This window comes from Acanthochromis polyacanthus, chromosome 1 (assembly GCF_021347895.1).
Source record: "Acanthochromis polyacanthus isolate Apoly-LR-REF ecotype Palm Island chromosome 1, KAUST_Apoly_ChrSc, whole genome shotgun sequence".
Classification (NCBI taxonomy): Eukaryota; Metazoa; Chordata; class Actinopteri; family Pomacentridae; genus Acanthochromis; species Acanthochromis polyacanthus.
Genome location: NC_067113.1, coordinates 10,876,915 through 10,892,126, shown reverse-complemented (window position 1 = coordinate 10,892,126; position 15,212 = coordinate 10,876,915). Strand labels below are relative to the sequence as shown.

General features: G+C 39.5%; 1 protein-coding gene across 1 annotated transcript in view; it reads right to left on the bottom strand.

The window, feature by feature from the left end:
• Positions 1-1,534: 1,534 nt before the first annotated feature.
• The window catches only part of ccdc88c (coiled-coil domain containing 88C), a 93,858-nt gene continuing 80,180 nt past the window's right edge, over positions 1,535-15,212 (bottom strand). Inside the window, exons 27-31 of the mRNA XM_051938922.1 lie at positions 11,899-11,988; positions 10,518-10,622; positions 10,310-10,444; positions 9,912-10,144; positions 1,535-7,150 (exon numbers count right to left, since the gene is read on the bottom strand). Coding sequence (XP_051794882.1) covers positions 6,365-7,150; positions 9,912-10,144; positions 10,310-10,444; positions 10,518-10,622; positions 11,899-11,988 — 1,349 coding nt within the window. The 3' untranslated portion in view covers positions 1,535-6,364. The remainder of the gene's footprint in view (positions 7,151-9,911; positions 10,145-10,309; positions 10,445-10,517; positions 10,623-11,898; positions 11,989-15,212) is intronic.

Below are 15,212 nucleotides of genomic sequence, written 5' to 3'. Positions count from 1 at the left end.
ACTTGAAGACAAAACTGAAGTAAAAATGTTCCAAGAACCAACAGGAAGTGAGGCAGCAGCAGCAGAGTCCTGGTAGAACATCAAACCCAGCGTCTGGAGATGTCTATGGGTTCCAGACTTTAGGCTGGCACTGACTATAAAGGATCTGTAACCAAATATTAAAAGTGACAATTTGATTTATGATTTTTAGTCCAGTTACTTTGGTTCCTTAAAAATGTGAAGGGTTCATCTAAAATGTGTTATAATTCCTCCATCGTTCACCTGATGTGGATTTAAAAAAAACCCTCACACTTAAGCTGGAAGTCTGCACTGAAAGCACATCTGGATTGTTTCATTTAAATCTATTGTGGTGTAGAGACGTGAAATCCTGAAAACTGTGAGTTTCCAAATATTTATGGACCTGACTGTATACACACTGATCAGTTCTGGAAACTTTACTTTTGTTTTGCAAAAATTAGCATTTGTCTCCATATAGTGATGCTTTTTGTTGTTAATCCACTCAGATATAAAGCTAAAGGTTTATGATCTGAGTCAGTGGATGTTTAGCACTAATATCAGTACTTAAAATAATAACAATCACTATGTGTTTAAAATATACACACCACATGTATTCGCACAATAACAGTTGGGGCTGCAGCTGCATTTTGCCACATTTAGCCACAAAAAGGACCTGATTGATATCAAAGCTGTTCTGAATCATTTGAATTATTAATGAACTTAATGTTTAATCTATAATAAACCATCCATCTATGATCTATACATCACTGAATCCTCATCAGGGTCATGGGGACTGGAGTCTATCCCAGCTGACTGAGGGTGAAGGTTCACCTGGACAGGTAACAGTCTATCACAGGGCTACACACAGAGACAAACAATCACACTCACATTCACACCTACAGACAGTTTAGAATCACCAGTTAACCTCAGCATGTTTCTGGACTGTGGGAGGAAGCTGGAGAACCTGGAGAAAAGCCACACATGTACAGGAGAACATGGAGACTCCATGCAGAAAGATCCCAGGAAGGCCGGGACACGAACCGGGGATCTTCTAGCTGTAAAGCGACAGAACTAACCACTGACCACTGTGCACATACCATCATTTTTTAAATAACTACACATACAAACACATTAAATAAATTTACATTAATTGAGACAATTTGAAGTCAGATGTAAATATAAATACTGAAAATCAAGCATGGAATAAAACTCCAAACAGACTCAACCTGATGTATTTCTGGTGTCCCAGTGTTAGCCAGTTCTCCTCTGACTTGTCATACCAGGCAAAGCAGAGTTCCAACAACAGAGGCTGTGTTCTATTCAGGTGTCTCAGGACGTCACAACAGTGTGACATTAGACGGCATGCAAAAGTCCAGGAACCTGAACACGATCAGCTGGAAGGACGCCAACAGTCGCTGTATTATCCTACCTCTGCTTTGCTCACTGAATGTCCTGAAATAAACTTTACTTCTGGGATATTTGGACTGTCTGATGGAGACTTCATGCTTCATGAAAAAAGCAGCTGACACAGTGACCATCAGTTCAACTTTATAAATCTTTATTACCAAAAAGCTTTTGTGTGTAATAACATCATCATTGAGCTGAATCAAAGCAGAAGCCTTTAAACAGTCTTTAGCAGTAGTCACATCACAGCATAGCAGGCAGAAAGTTCAGAAAGTGAGCTACAGCAGCAGTAATTCCAGTTACAGCAGGAAGCATCGGTGACGTTCGCTCCACGACACCTTCTTCTTTCACTTCTCCTCTTAACGCCACAGCTATCTCCTGTCCCTCGTGTTGCGATTTTATTTTTTTACTCAGTAAAACTTGCACAACGGTGTCGAGATGAGGAAACTCTGAGACAGAGATCACAGAGGTTTGGTTGAAGGAGGACAGCAGAAGGAACAGATTGACAGGCAGGGAGTGAATGAAAGAGACAGATGGACACACAAGAAGAAACACAACAGACACACACACACACATTAACACACATTAACACGGAAACACAAGACAGCGATGGTGTCATTTCAATATTAAACTGCTTCTGAGAATCCATTTTTCCCCATTTTGACATCAGAAAACTGAAAACAGCAAACACAAACACGCAGATGTGACCTAAAGGCTTTGGGAAGTGACAATGCTGTGATGCTCTGAGGCACAAACAGGCAACAAACAAACAAACCCAGGAATCAGAAATGACAGCGGTAACCGAAAGAGTTTCACTTCCTGTCACTGAATCTGCTCATATCTACTTCTGTAGAAAATCTACAAATATAAAAAATTATACAGTGGAATCACAGGTTTTACCAGTTTACAGGAAATCCTCTGATTTAGATTTTCTATTTGGGAATCAACAAACATTTAAAAAACTCCTAATATCTGAGTGGTTCATAAACTCTAACATGCTGTACAAACGTTATAGGAAATAATTTAGCTGGTGGAATATCGACATGAGATTTATCTTCACAATGTGTCAGACATAGATCTCAGTCTCCAGTGTTACATCTTCCTCATCCTCCTCCTCCTCATCATCATCATCACTGCTGTAGTGCTTCTGGAATCTTTCTAATGCAGGTTTATGGGACAGGTCTGAATTTACAGCAGTAAAGACAAAACACCACGTCTGCATTTTCTTTCTATTGAAATGGACTAAAATGTTTTCAAATTCAGTCATCCACCAGTCTGATACCAAAATCACTCGTGTGTGTCCAGTACCCAAAACCTGTGACCTTCAGACAGACAGAATAAAGAATAAATAACTCAATGCAAAGGTTGTCTATGACACAACTGATGACAAATCCAGTCAGATGTGACAGAATGGAAGACATCTGGAGGTGGTAGGTGTTGAGAGACTGAAGTTAAATGTCAGAGGTGCTGGTAATTGTGAAACTGAAATGGTTTAAAAAAGATCTTAACTCTTAAGTGAAGCTCTGCTTCAGCTTTGGTCAGTAAGTCAGCATTAGATACACCACCGTTCAAAAGTCAGGGGTCACTTAGAAATGTCCTTATTTTTGATTTTTACTCAGTGAATACAACATGAAATGAATGATGAATGATAAATCCAGTGTAGACATTGTTAATGTGGTAAATGACTATTGTAGCTGGAAACAGCTGATTTTTAATGGAATATCTCCATAGGGGTACAGAGGAGCATTTCCAGCAACCATCACTCCTGTGTTCTAATGCTACATTGTGTTAGCTAATGGTGCTGAAAGGCTCATTGATGATTAGAAAACCCTTGTACAGTTATGTTAGCACATGGATAAAAGTTTACATGGGAAACATGGAATTGTCTGGATGAGCCCAGACTTCTGATCGGTAGTGTATTCTGTGTAATGATCTGTCTTATTGCTAACGTTCATCCCTTTGAGATCTCTGGTTTATCAGTGCTGTGATCAACAGGAAGCACTGCTGGTTGTGGTCATAATAAATTAGCTGTATTATTTCTGGATCAATCATCTCATCTGGGCAGTCAAAAGTCTGGACACAGCTCCTCATCTTCCTCACAGTAACCTCTGGTTGTCTGGATGACAGCTTTGCACACCAGCAACATCTGGACTGGTGAATCGTCAGAAGCTACCTGGTGGAACCTCATGAGACCGTCAGTTGTACTGTGTCCTATACAGCAAACAGTCTTCTTTAAATCCTGCACTGATCTACATCATAGCTGGAACTGCTCCGCTAAGCAAAGACAAACAACAGTTCATCTTTACTTTGAGACTTTAAGTCAGAGGAAAGATCCATCAGAAACTGGGATTTCAAGAGCAAAAGGAAGAAGAATCTGTCTGCTGCCAAGGAGGTTAGCAACATCCAGATCAACAGCTATCAGATCAAAAGCCACAACGATGATTCCACAGTTCAAAGAGTCGCCTCTGAAAATCAGCTGCCTGGAGAAGACCGAGTGGATCAGAGGATCTTCCAGAAGATGAAGCTTTGACTGAGAAACACCAGGAACATAGTTGATCAGAGAAAATCTGTCTCTCATGAGTCCAAATTTGAGATTTTTCTTTCTCGATCATCCAACCTGTCCCAGCTGAGACGGTCTGGATGGAATGGAAAACTGAGTGAAAGGAAGCAGCCAACAGGTGCTGGATCTACGCAGGAAGTCCTTCAGAGCTGCTGGAAAAGCTCCAGGTCATGAAGTCATGGTGTGCAAAGCTGCTACCAAAGCAAAGGAGATCATTGTGATAAATCTAACACTGAAAGCTTTACTTTGTTTGTTTACACGTATCGCTGTATAATTCCAAATGCGATCTTTCATAGTGCTGATGTCATCGTTTCTGTTTGACACAGCAGAAAATCACTAAAACAGAAAAAAGTGGAATGACTGGGTGGGTCCAAACTTTTGAGTTCATCTGTAAATTACTTTTCTTCATTATTTGATTGACTGTTTAAACTTTAAACTGTCAGAATATTAATAATAAATATCACAATCCACTTCTAAGAGTGAAACCTTGAACTTTCAAATGTCTTTTTTTGCCTTTCCTGTAGTCCTAAACCCAAAGATATTCAGTCTACAGCAATAAAACCAAAGAAAGCAGCAAATGACCACCAGAAAGAGTACTTGAATGTCTGTTTGAACAATGACCAGGATGAATAAATAATAATCACAACTGTTTCTGATGAATGGACGAAGGGATTCAGAACTGAGCTAAATGTTATCCTTATTGCTTCCTCCTGCTGTGTATCATCCAATACCAAGTAGTTGTGCTAACCAGCATAGCATTTGTTAAAGTTTAATGTGCATCAGGATATATATTTGAGACGTTTGGATGACTTTGTTCGGGTGCATTCAGTCACCATAAAACTCTAAACTCTCGTTTGTCACTTCATTCATAGACAGCGGGTGTGTTGCTCTGAATTCATTCTGATTCTCAGTCTGTTGTGCTTCTAGCTGTCTGACTAACGTAGCGTGCAGCAGGACGACCTACCAAAACACAGTGGTTCACCCTGTGGTCAGTGTGTGAGAATTAAGTCCAGCTCGATGGTTAGCGAAGCCACCACCAACCCCTCAAGGACAATGCCTGTGTGTCTGCATGTGTCATTACATGTACGTGTGTGTGTGTGTGTGTGTGTGTGTGTGTGTGTGTGTGTGTGTGTGTGTGTGTGTGTGTGTGTGTGTTTGTGAGGCTAGTATTGGCTTGCGTAGAGCAACATTTCCAGTAAAGTGTCAGAGTGTTGCATGCTGGGACAGAATCTAAAGCTGGAGGGAGAAAGACTGTAATTTAACAGGGAGGAGCCCCTCCATGTCTGTCCTGTTTATCTCCATCCTCTCCGTCCGTCTCTATATCTATCTTTCTCTCTCACCACTCTTTCTCTTTCCTCGTCTCTGTTTGATCTGTCGCCTGTCCTCAGCTCCTCTCTAGCCTTTTCCAGTGTTTGCTCTTGATAGCAGAAAAGACAGAAGCTGCTACATTCAGTTGCTCTACTCATCCTTTTTTTAGTTCAGTCAAATGGTTCAGGCTAATTCCTGGACTAAAGTTCTGCAGATTTGGTGTAATCCAAGTAAACCTGTGCAGGGCCAGCGTGTCAGTCGGCAGTCAGAGTTCCCTCTTAGTGTTCTGGTCCTCTGTTCTTGTCCCTGCAGGCTTTAAGTGTTTTAGATTCTCACAGATATTGCAGCTTCCATCTCCGTTTGTGCTCGGTAAAAAAGCGCTCTTAAAAATCTAACACCTGGATCATTGTCTGGGGAAAAACATCCACATTTCATTTAGCAATCAATACTAACACCATTTAAAAAACACAAAAAAAGCTCCTTTGGTGGCTCCTGGAGAAAATCCTGCAGGGTCTCAGTAAACATGGTGACAATAGAAGCTCTCAGATCCTCAGACACCTTTAGTGTTGTGCTGTTCAAGTTTACATCTGGAAGAGACCATCAGTGATGGAGGTCAAAGCCGTACTGCTTCCATCTCTGTGTGATGAAAACTGGTGAGAGGAAGTTTTCAGACTCCACAAGTCTGGAGTCTGTAGAGTCCGCGGTAGAGTTGTGACGTGATTGAAATCCCAGCAGCTACCTCATAAAGCTTCCTAACGGATGACCGTATTGGCAGGTGTTCTAATGGGATCAAGGCTGGTCGTTCATCTACAGAAGCACGTGTCAGAAAACACACTGGATTCTTTTATGCAGAGATGTTTACATGGATTAGACAGAGCCCTGGACACAGATTTTGAGTGGTTGATTCTGTACTGGAACAAAACTTAGCATAGACTTCCAGAGTTCTAACTTTAATCTACAATACAGAGAGCTCAGATCACCACTGATCGATCTGTCTCAGGGTTTGGATCCAGGATGAGAGCACCAGTGTGCAGCTCCAGCAGAGGATCTGGTCCCTGTCTTTAGACACTCATAGCCGTCCATTCATTTCAGCATTTAGACACAGCCGTACTCATACCACACAGTCTGGGGGTCGTTGTTGGGGTCGGGGGACGCTGGTGTGCTTTTGGGGCGTTCAATGGAGCCACACCTCGCTCTCTCGCCGTCTTTCTTTGTGTTGGAGGTCTCTGCTGACCGTCCGTCTCTCAGGACCTCCCCGTGCTCTGAGGCGTCATCGGGCCGTGAGACCGGTACGGCCCTGACGGGGGTCACCATGGCAACCTCTCCACGGTGATGGGTGGAGGATGTGGAGGGGCTGTTCCGGGAGACGGGGGTCCTCCCTCTGTCCCTGTCCCTCTCCCTCTCGGCGTACCTCTCTGTCTGCAGGTTGAGGGAGGTCGAGTGGTGAATAGTTGGGTTCACGAAGCTGCCGTCTCCATGGTGACCGGCCGGAGCGGCGAAACGAGCGGACAGCGGACGCTCTCTTCCGTTAGCTCCTCCGCCCGGCCGCCGGACCACCACATCTGGCTGTCCAGCAGACCCCTCATTTCCACGGAAGCTGTCCGGCCCGCTGGAGCGCAGCAGGTCGGCCGAGGCCAGGCTGAAGGCTCTGCTCAGTGATTGGCTGGTCCTCTGTCCGACTGGCTGGCCGGAGGCTGGCGATTGGCCGACAGGCTGCCGGGGTGAAGGCTTCACACTTTGACCTGGCCTCTGGCCAGACGGCTGGACGGTGGGCGTGACGTAGCTGGTGGGCGTGGCCTGATCTCTGCCGGTGAGAGCTGAAGGGGCGGGGCTTCTGGTGAAATAGTCAGTCATCAAGTCTTCCCTGCTTCCTGTAGAAACCTGCAGACAGAAATTAAAATGAACAGGACAATCAGAAGGAAAAAGTTTACATTTCTAGAGTTTAAGTAGTGCAAATTATCTATCTATCTATCTATTAATGGTCACTGTTATACTAATGGTACACTCAGAATCTTAGTGGTTTTTAACAGTGAACTGTTAATGCTGATCTACTGATATACAGACCTGACCGTTAGTCTGCACGTTGGTTTACACATGATTTCTTTATCGGCTCTGTGCTTCAGCACACTGAATTTGTAATAAAATAATGAATACTACATTTATTTTACATCAGTTACATCAATATGTATCAAGCGTCTAATACAAAAAAGATTGCTTGAAAAAAATACAATAATGTGGAAAAGTAAATGTGTTGTGGAGTTTGTAAAGCGGTATAAATATCTAAGGTTTGATGTAAACAAGAAACAGAACGACTTGAGATGTACAGGTGTGTAGGATAGGAGTTCATAAGTTAAACTTCATCCTACTCAGACATTGTTTAGGTTTGGGATTTGGTTTGGTGTTTTTTTGTATTGTGTAGTTATTTTCTCTTGTATTTTACGACACTGTGACGTGTCTGAAATAAATTAAACAATGAAGTCATCTCTCGATCGTTTCCAAGGAAACCTGTACGTCTGTCTCCTGGAGATCATCCTTAACCTGCTACAGAGTCATGAGGACATTTTTCTTCACCATCCAAATGCTTTTTCATCCACCAGCTCCTTTATCTTACACCCTAGTTGCCATTGTGTGGTTTTTGATACTTCTGCCTTTTTAGAATCTACCGACTGTTGATGTTGGTAAACCGGCTCCAGCTGGAGGAACACGTATGATCTACAGTTAGATCTCTGCTGCTGGTTAAAGTTAAAAACCTTTGAAGTAAGGGCGGGAATCACATCTAATATTTATACCGATAGAAACATGCATTCTTATCTGAATCATCCAGTATTTAGTATCTGGTTTCCACAGGAATGTGTGTTGTCGACACATCTCCCACTCTGCAGGACCATCAATAAGAATTATAGTGGGTGGATTCAACAGACTGACAGTAATATTCTCATACTGATTTCACAAGTCTGGATTTTTCACTAAGAACAGATGCCTGCTGGACTAAAGCAACTAATTTATAGGTGAGACTTGGCCTCAGAAGAGTTGGATCAGAGGCGATAAGAAGGGATTTCATATGACTGGAAATGACGTGTGAATGAGTGTCTGCTGCTCACTCAGAAAATATCCCCTCATGAGCCAGAGGTGGAGCGTAGCCTGCTATCATCACATAAATAAAACGTCTTATCGTCTTTTTCTTGTAAGGTGCAATGTGAAGGAAAAAAGATATATCAGCAGTTTCAAAGACTTTACAATTCTTCGGCTTTTCAAAGACATTAAACATCTCTATTAGGTTTTAGAGTTCAGATAAAAGCCTCCAAGTAAACTCAGTCCAGTCCAACATTTAGAGGATGCATGGTTTATTGACAAAACATTTAACATCTGAGCTTGAACCCCATTTTAATGAGGCATATTCAGGGTTCTGTCAGCGCTCAGGACTTCTCTTTGTATGTTTCTGTGGCTGTGAGTTCTACCGTGGAAAAGATACTAAAATATATGTTCATATTCATGACTTCAAAACTGAAAAGGTTTTTTTTTTTAGTTTAGTTTTTTGGGCATTTTTGACTCTTTATTGCAGGAAAAGTGGTGGGAAGAAATAGTTACTGATGATACAGTGTTCCTAATTATCCACTGGAGAGTTCAGCTTCTTCCTACACAGTTTTAACCTACAAACATACGTGACATCTCTACTTTGTCTTTTATTTTCCACATAAAAGCAGTCAAACAATCTGTCCTTGAAAAGTCTCTGCTGTTAAAGCTGCAGATGTTTAACACACAATAAAATAAGAACAGAGCTTCAGGATAAAGTCACTGTTTTTGCATCGTAATGCCATTTTAATGTACAACTTACTAGTTTTGACCTTTATTGCTGCTGCTACCTATAAGAACCTGCATTAAACAACAAAAACACCTGTTCTCTGGTTGTAATGTGTGAAGCTTTGACAAACATTCAAACATCAGCAGATTTCAGTGGCTTGAGGCTTCAGTAAGCAGTAATTAAAATCTTTAATGCATCACAATATTGTAAGATTCACTGTCTTCTGTTTAGTCTAAATGTTCAGCCAGGGACACATTCAAAGCTCAGTTCAGGAGTTTGATCAGTGATGTGTGACAGCACAAAGGAAACTTCAGCTCCAATATTTAAAGAATGAAGTGAATCTAAAATGTCCAAGCTGGCTCAGACTGACTTCATGACTTACTGCTGGTCTGTTATCAGTGTTTTTCTTGGTGGGTAACCGGTCCAATACTGACGTCTGCACCATCCAACAGGAATTTATGATTCATGTAAAAAATAACATTTAGCTGTTTTCTTTAACGGTGACTCATCTGTGCTTTTGAAGATGCTTCTTTCACTTTGTCTTGATACTGTCAATGCAGAATATCGCTCTCTAAAACCATGGAAACTGCAGTAATAACTTGTCATCTTCTGTTAACGTTTGTCGAGTGAATATTACATAGTGTGGGGCACTTCTCTAAGTAACATGGTGCATTTAAATTGTAAAAAAAGAAGTTTACATATTAAGCATATACTTATAATTGCTTGTATTTATGCTGTTTGTTAGTATTTATTCCAACACTAGCAAACAACACCTGCTTTGTACAGATTTAACCACATTGAAAGCCACTTATATTTAATATATAATTGTATTATTCTTACCACAGGAGGAGACTGCAGGTTGCTCTCCTGTAAAAACTCTTCCAGTGTCACCATCTCACTCCCAGGAGATGACGGGCGGGTTTTGCTTCTCACTCCGCGCTGTGGTTGGGCCCTCTGGGGTGTGTGGTCGTATGGAAGGGTGGAACTACGCGACAGACTCTGCTGTGATTGGCTGAGACCCACGACATCATCGCTAGAGAGGCTGGCTGAGCGAAGCTGCCGATCAGGTGTGTCTAAGACCGAAACAGACGTTAGCGTTCTATATCAGCGAGTTATAATGCGTCACGGGGTTTAAGGACAGAATACTACATGTGAAGAGTCAGTTCTACAGCAAAATGAACATTAAATCCAGTGAATCTCCAGGTAAATACAGCCTGATGGTTAAAACACGCCTGTACCTCTGCAGTTGACGGGTGAGTTGGAGCTGGACGTGTTGTGGCTGAAGTCTGCTGATCCTGGACGTCCTCCCGTGTTGCCATGAGGACCAAACACCGAGTCAGACGTGTTGTGGCGAGAGTGTTCATCAAAAAGACCTGAAATGTTTTTCACATCGTCATGAGCACATTCCTGCTTCTGCTGACTTCTAGATGATTTGAGCGGGCCTACCTCTGGGCCTGCGGCCGGGGCCTGGGCCCAGTCTGGAGCTAGAGCTGCCCAACGAGGATGACGGGTGGCTGGGAGTGGAGCTCAGATGGCTTCTATAGGTCTGAGCTGGGGTTAGATAGCACACAGAGCGGTCATTTCAAATCATACAGAAAGCAGATGAGGCCTTTTGTAACCAGCAGCCACTTTGTGATAAACTGTATTCTCTTTGAAAGGATCACAGCATTTGTAAAAAAGAAAAAAATCACGCCCAGTTTGTTTTTACAGAGCAGATTTTGTTTACTTCCCTCCTTTCCTTCCATAAACAAAAATATGTACTGTGATGGCTGATTTCACACCTAAACCAAGTAGGTGTTACACAAAGTTTACAGGCTGCCATGTGGCAAATAAATACAATATACACTACTGTTACACAAAAGTTTGGGGTCACTTAGAAATGTCTTTACTGTTGAAAGAAACACTCCTGTGTTCTAATGCTACATTGTGTTGGCTAATGGTGTTGAAAGGCTCATTGATGATTAGAAAACCCTTGTCAAATTATGTTAGCACATGAATAAAAGTGTGAATTTTCATGGAAAACATGGAATTGTCTGGATGACCACAGACTTCTGAACAGTAGTGTATATTTTTACTGTATTTTCAATGTATTTTATTATATATTTACTGTATTTTTAATATATTCTATTATATGTTTACAGTATTTGTACTATGTTTTTTACAGCATTATTATTATTTTATACAGGATTTTTACAATTTTTTTACTGCATTATTAGTATTTTTTATTAAACTTTTACTGTATTTTTACTATATTTTTATTGCATTTTTACCATACATTTACTGAATTTTTATTATATTTTTACAGTCTTTTTACTATATTTTTATTGTATCATTACTATATTAAACGAGATTTTCACTGTATTTTTATTATATTCTTTACTATATTTTTACTATATTTTGGCTGTATTTTACAATATCTTTTACTATATTTTTACAGCATTATTAGTATTTTAATGACATTTGTATTTACATACTGTATTTTTGCTGTATTTTTTCTATTTTTACTGCATTTTTACTATACTTTTGACTGTATTTTTACTATATTTTATATATTATTACTATATTTTAAATATATTTTTATTTTTTTAAATGTATTTTTACTGTATTTGTTTGATATTTTTATTGTATTTTACTGTATTTTACTACACATCCGTTAAAAAGCTTGATGATTAGAAAACCCTTCTGCAGTTATGTTAGCACATGAATAAAAGTGGGAGTTTTCCTGGAAAACATGAAATTCTCTGGATGACCCAAACTTTAGAGCGGTAGTGTATATCATCTCATTTTCAGTTAATAATGTTATTAAAATCATTAATAGATAAAATACCTTGACCATGTCCATCTTCCCCATTAACATTTTCATTGCTGCCTCCTGGCGTGCTGCTGCGATAAACGCTCCGGCCTCGGTCAGTCCCTCCTGTAGAAGACCAACCAGAACGTTGTGAGAAGATCATCCACATCCACAGTGTGACCACGAGACAAATAATCACAGGAAGCACAGTGATGCAAGAGAGCAGGACCGACAAAACTGGGACGGGTGTGATTGTTTGTGAGATTAGTGAAGAGTGAAGCAACAGAGCAAAGCAGAACATCAGAATCCACTCACTGAGAAATCTATCATCACTCAGTTTATGTATCCGTCTGGATTATTACTACTAACACATTTTATGGCTGGATTCCACTGCAGTGTGCCCAAGTATTGTATTTTATAATCAGTATATCAAGTAACAGAGGACAGAGGACCAATAACATCTGTAAATATTATACGTGAGTCATCAGTACAGCCCATAAAAATAAAGCTTCACTGACGCAGTTTGACTTTAAACTCAAATAATAGAACAGATCAATCTATCTGTGTTAAAATGAAAAAAAAGAGATCCTCTAAAGTGGCATGTTTGCACTAAATCTGCAACACACTGAAAAACATCTCTGAATATAATACTCCTTTAACCCAAAAAATATTGTTTCCTTGTCTGAAAAAAAAATCCCCAAATTTCTGAAAAGTTGCAAAACCTTCAAGAAGAAAATTTCAATAATTCTTTCAAAGTTTCCCTTAAAAGTTTCATTTCAAAAAAATTTGGGAAGAAAATTCTTGTAAATGTTTTCAAAAAATGAGTAAAAATCTTCCAAAAAAATCTTAAAAATATCTAAAGTGATTACATATATATCAGTAAAATTTCTAATATTATCTTTAAGAACATTCACCAAAATCCAGTGAAATTCTCTGGATTTCTTTTTGTCGTTTTGTTTCTCACTTCTGTTATTTTTTGTCTAGGTTTTTGTTGCTTTGTAACTTTTCTAATTTTTTTGTCTCTTTTTTGTGTTGCTTCGTGTCGTTTGTCTCATTTTTTGTCATTTTGTTCACTGGATTTTGGTTGATTCTTTTAGTGAATTTTCTGAAGAAACATTCTTTTTAACATTTCTTTTTTCCACCATAAAACGTTCAAAAATTTCCCGAAATAGCTGAAATGTGGACATCAGAAAATTCACTGCGAAAACATATTTCTTTTCCACATTTTCAAACTTTAAAATTTGATCCACAGGACAACATGAGGGTTAAAGACTGTCTGACAGGTTTATCTTACATTTTTGGATCAAACTGGGAAAATCTATGACGTCTGAGTTCATTTAAATGAGTTGCTTTTTCTCTGATTAAAGTGAGACTACAGAAGACTTACTGAACAGCAGAGTGTAAAGTGCACTATAGATGCAAAGTTTCCCTCATTCGTTACAATTCTCTAAAGTCTGGATCAGATTTTTCAAGACAATCCTCATAAACCCAGAACTAAACTGCAATCTCACTGCAACTGTCCTAACTTCAGAGACATTAAACAGATCCTGTCTAACGCAGCATCAATACAAGTAAAAAAGGAGAAAACAGAGTACTAATGCGTTAAAAAAAAAATGGATTCTCAAGTTCAGCTGAATCACCATGAGCCCTCAGAACTCTGATTTAGACCCATCATGTAGAAATCCTCCAAGGCTGCAGTCTTCTCAGTGGAAAATTAACTTTTTCAGCAGCATTTTATTCCTGTGCTACATGGAAAGGAGAGCAACACAAAGAGGAGAAACACCGTAAAGACTACCTTTTTAGATACTAGTCAAGCTTCGTGTTAACTGTAGTTGAGTTTTACCATCAGTTTTGAACAGACTGAGAACTACAGGCTTATAAAGGTAATCCATTGGAGTATTTAAATGAATGTGAGCAAATACAGCTGAACAAAATACCAGACTATTTTCAGAAGACATCAACATCAGGTGATGCTTTAATCCCAAAGTAAAATACTAGATTGTTCATTGTTCTTTTGTCGTTTAGTATCTCATTCTTGTAATATTTTGTCTCGTTTTAGTTGTTTTATTGTCTGATTTTTGTCGTTTGTCTGATGTTTTTGTCGTTTTGTTTCTCATTTTTGTCGTTTTGTGTCTTTTTTTGTCTCGCTTGTGTCGTTTGTCTCATTTTTTTTTAAAAAATCGCTTAGTAACCGTTTGTCTAATTTTTTGGACATTTAGTGTCTTTATTTTGCCAGTTTGGGCCTCATTTTAGTAATATTTTGTGATTTTTTTGTGTTTTCTTGTTGGACTTTTGTCGTTTGTCTCATGGTTTCGTCGTTTTGTTGCTCGCTTTTGTAATTTTTTTGTCTTGTTTGTCAATTTTTTTGTCACTGTAACTTTTCTGTCTAATTTTTTGTTTTGCTTTGTGTCGTTTGTCTCATATTTTATCATTTTGTCTCTCGTTTTGTCGTATTTTGTCTTCTTTTTGTTTTTCAACTGACATTTGTGTCATGTTTCTGTCGTTTTGTTTCTTGTTTTTGTCATTTTTTTGTCTTGTTTTTGTTATTTTGTCTCACTTGTGTTGTTTGTCTCATTTTTTGTCTCTCTTTGTTCTGTTTCCTATCGACAGTCTAATTTTTTGGCCATTTTGTGTCTTGTTTTCATCTCATTTTTGTAATATTTTGTCCTGTTATTGTTGTTTTTTGTCTTTTTTTGCCTGACTTTTGTCATTTGTCTCATGTTTATGTTGTTTTGCTTCTTATTTTTGTCATCAAAATGTCATCAAAATGAGTAGAAATGAGCCAGATGTTTTCTGTTAATATACATCTATCTATTCAGTTTGTGCACTACTTTTGTAATTAAACTATCAAAAAAAATCTAAGTTTATTTACAATAGCCACTATAAGGACAGGCGAGCAGTGACTGCAGCAGACAGAGTAGTTTGAGACAGGTAGTGTAGTTGCTATGGTGACATGAATACAGAGACAATTCTGCAGCAAAGCTCAGAAGAGACTGCGATGAGACCTGCTCTTAACGAAGCCATCAGTCAATAGATGCTCATCAGATTAAAACATTAAGGTGGCAGTGCACACACACACACACACACGCACACACAAACCACGACTACACACACTACTTACTAGTAACAGCGGCCGGCAACAGGCCCCTGTGTGTGTGTCTGTACAGAGGAGTGTGTTTGTATCTATTCTAGTGTTCATGAGGAGGATGCATGGTTGATGTGTGTATTTTTGTGTGATGATGAGTGCTGATGGCAGTGATGATGGGTTAGAATGACGATGATGAGGAGGAGGAGGAGACTAGAAAACCCCATTGGCTGAGATAGGCGGGCTAGTGATGACGTCGGCTGTG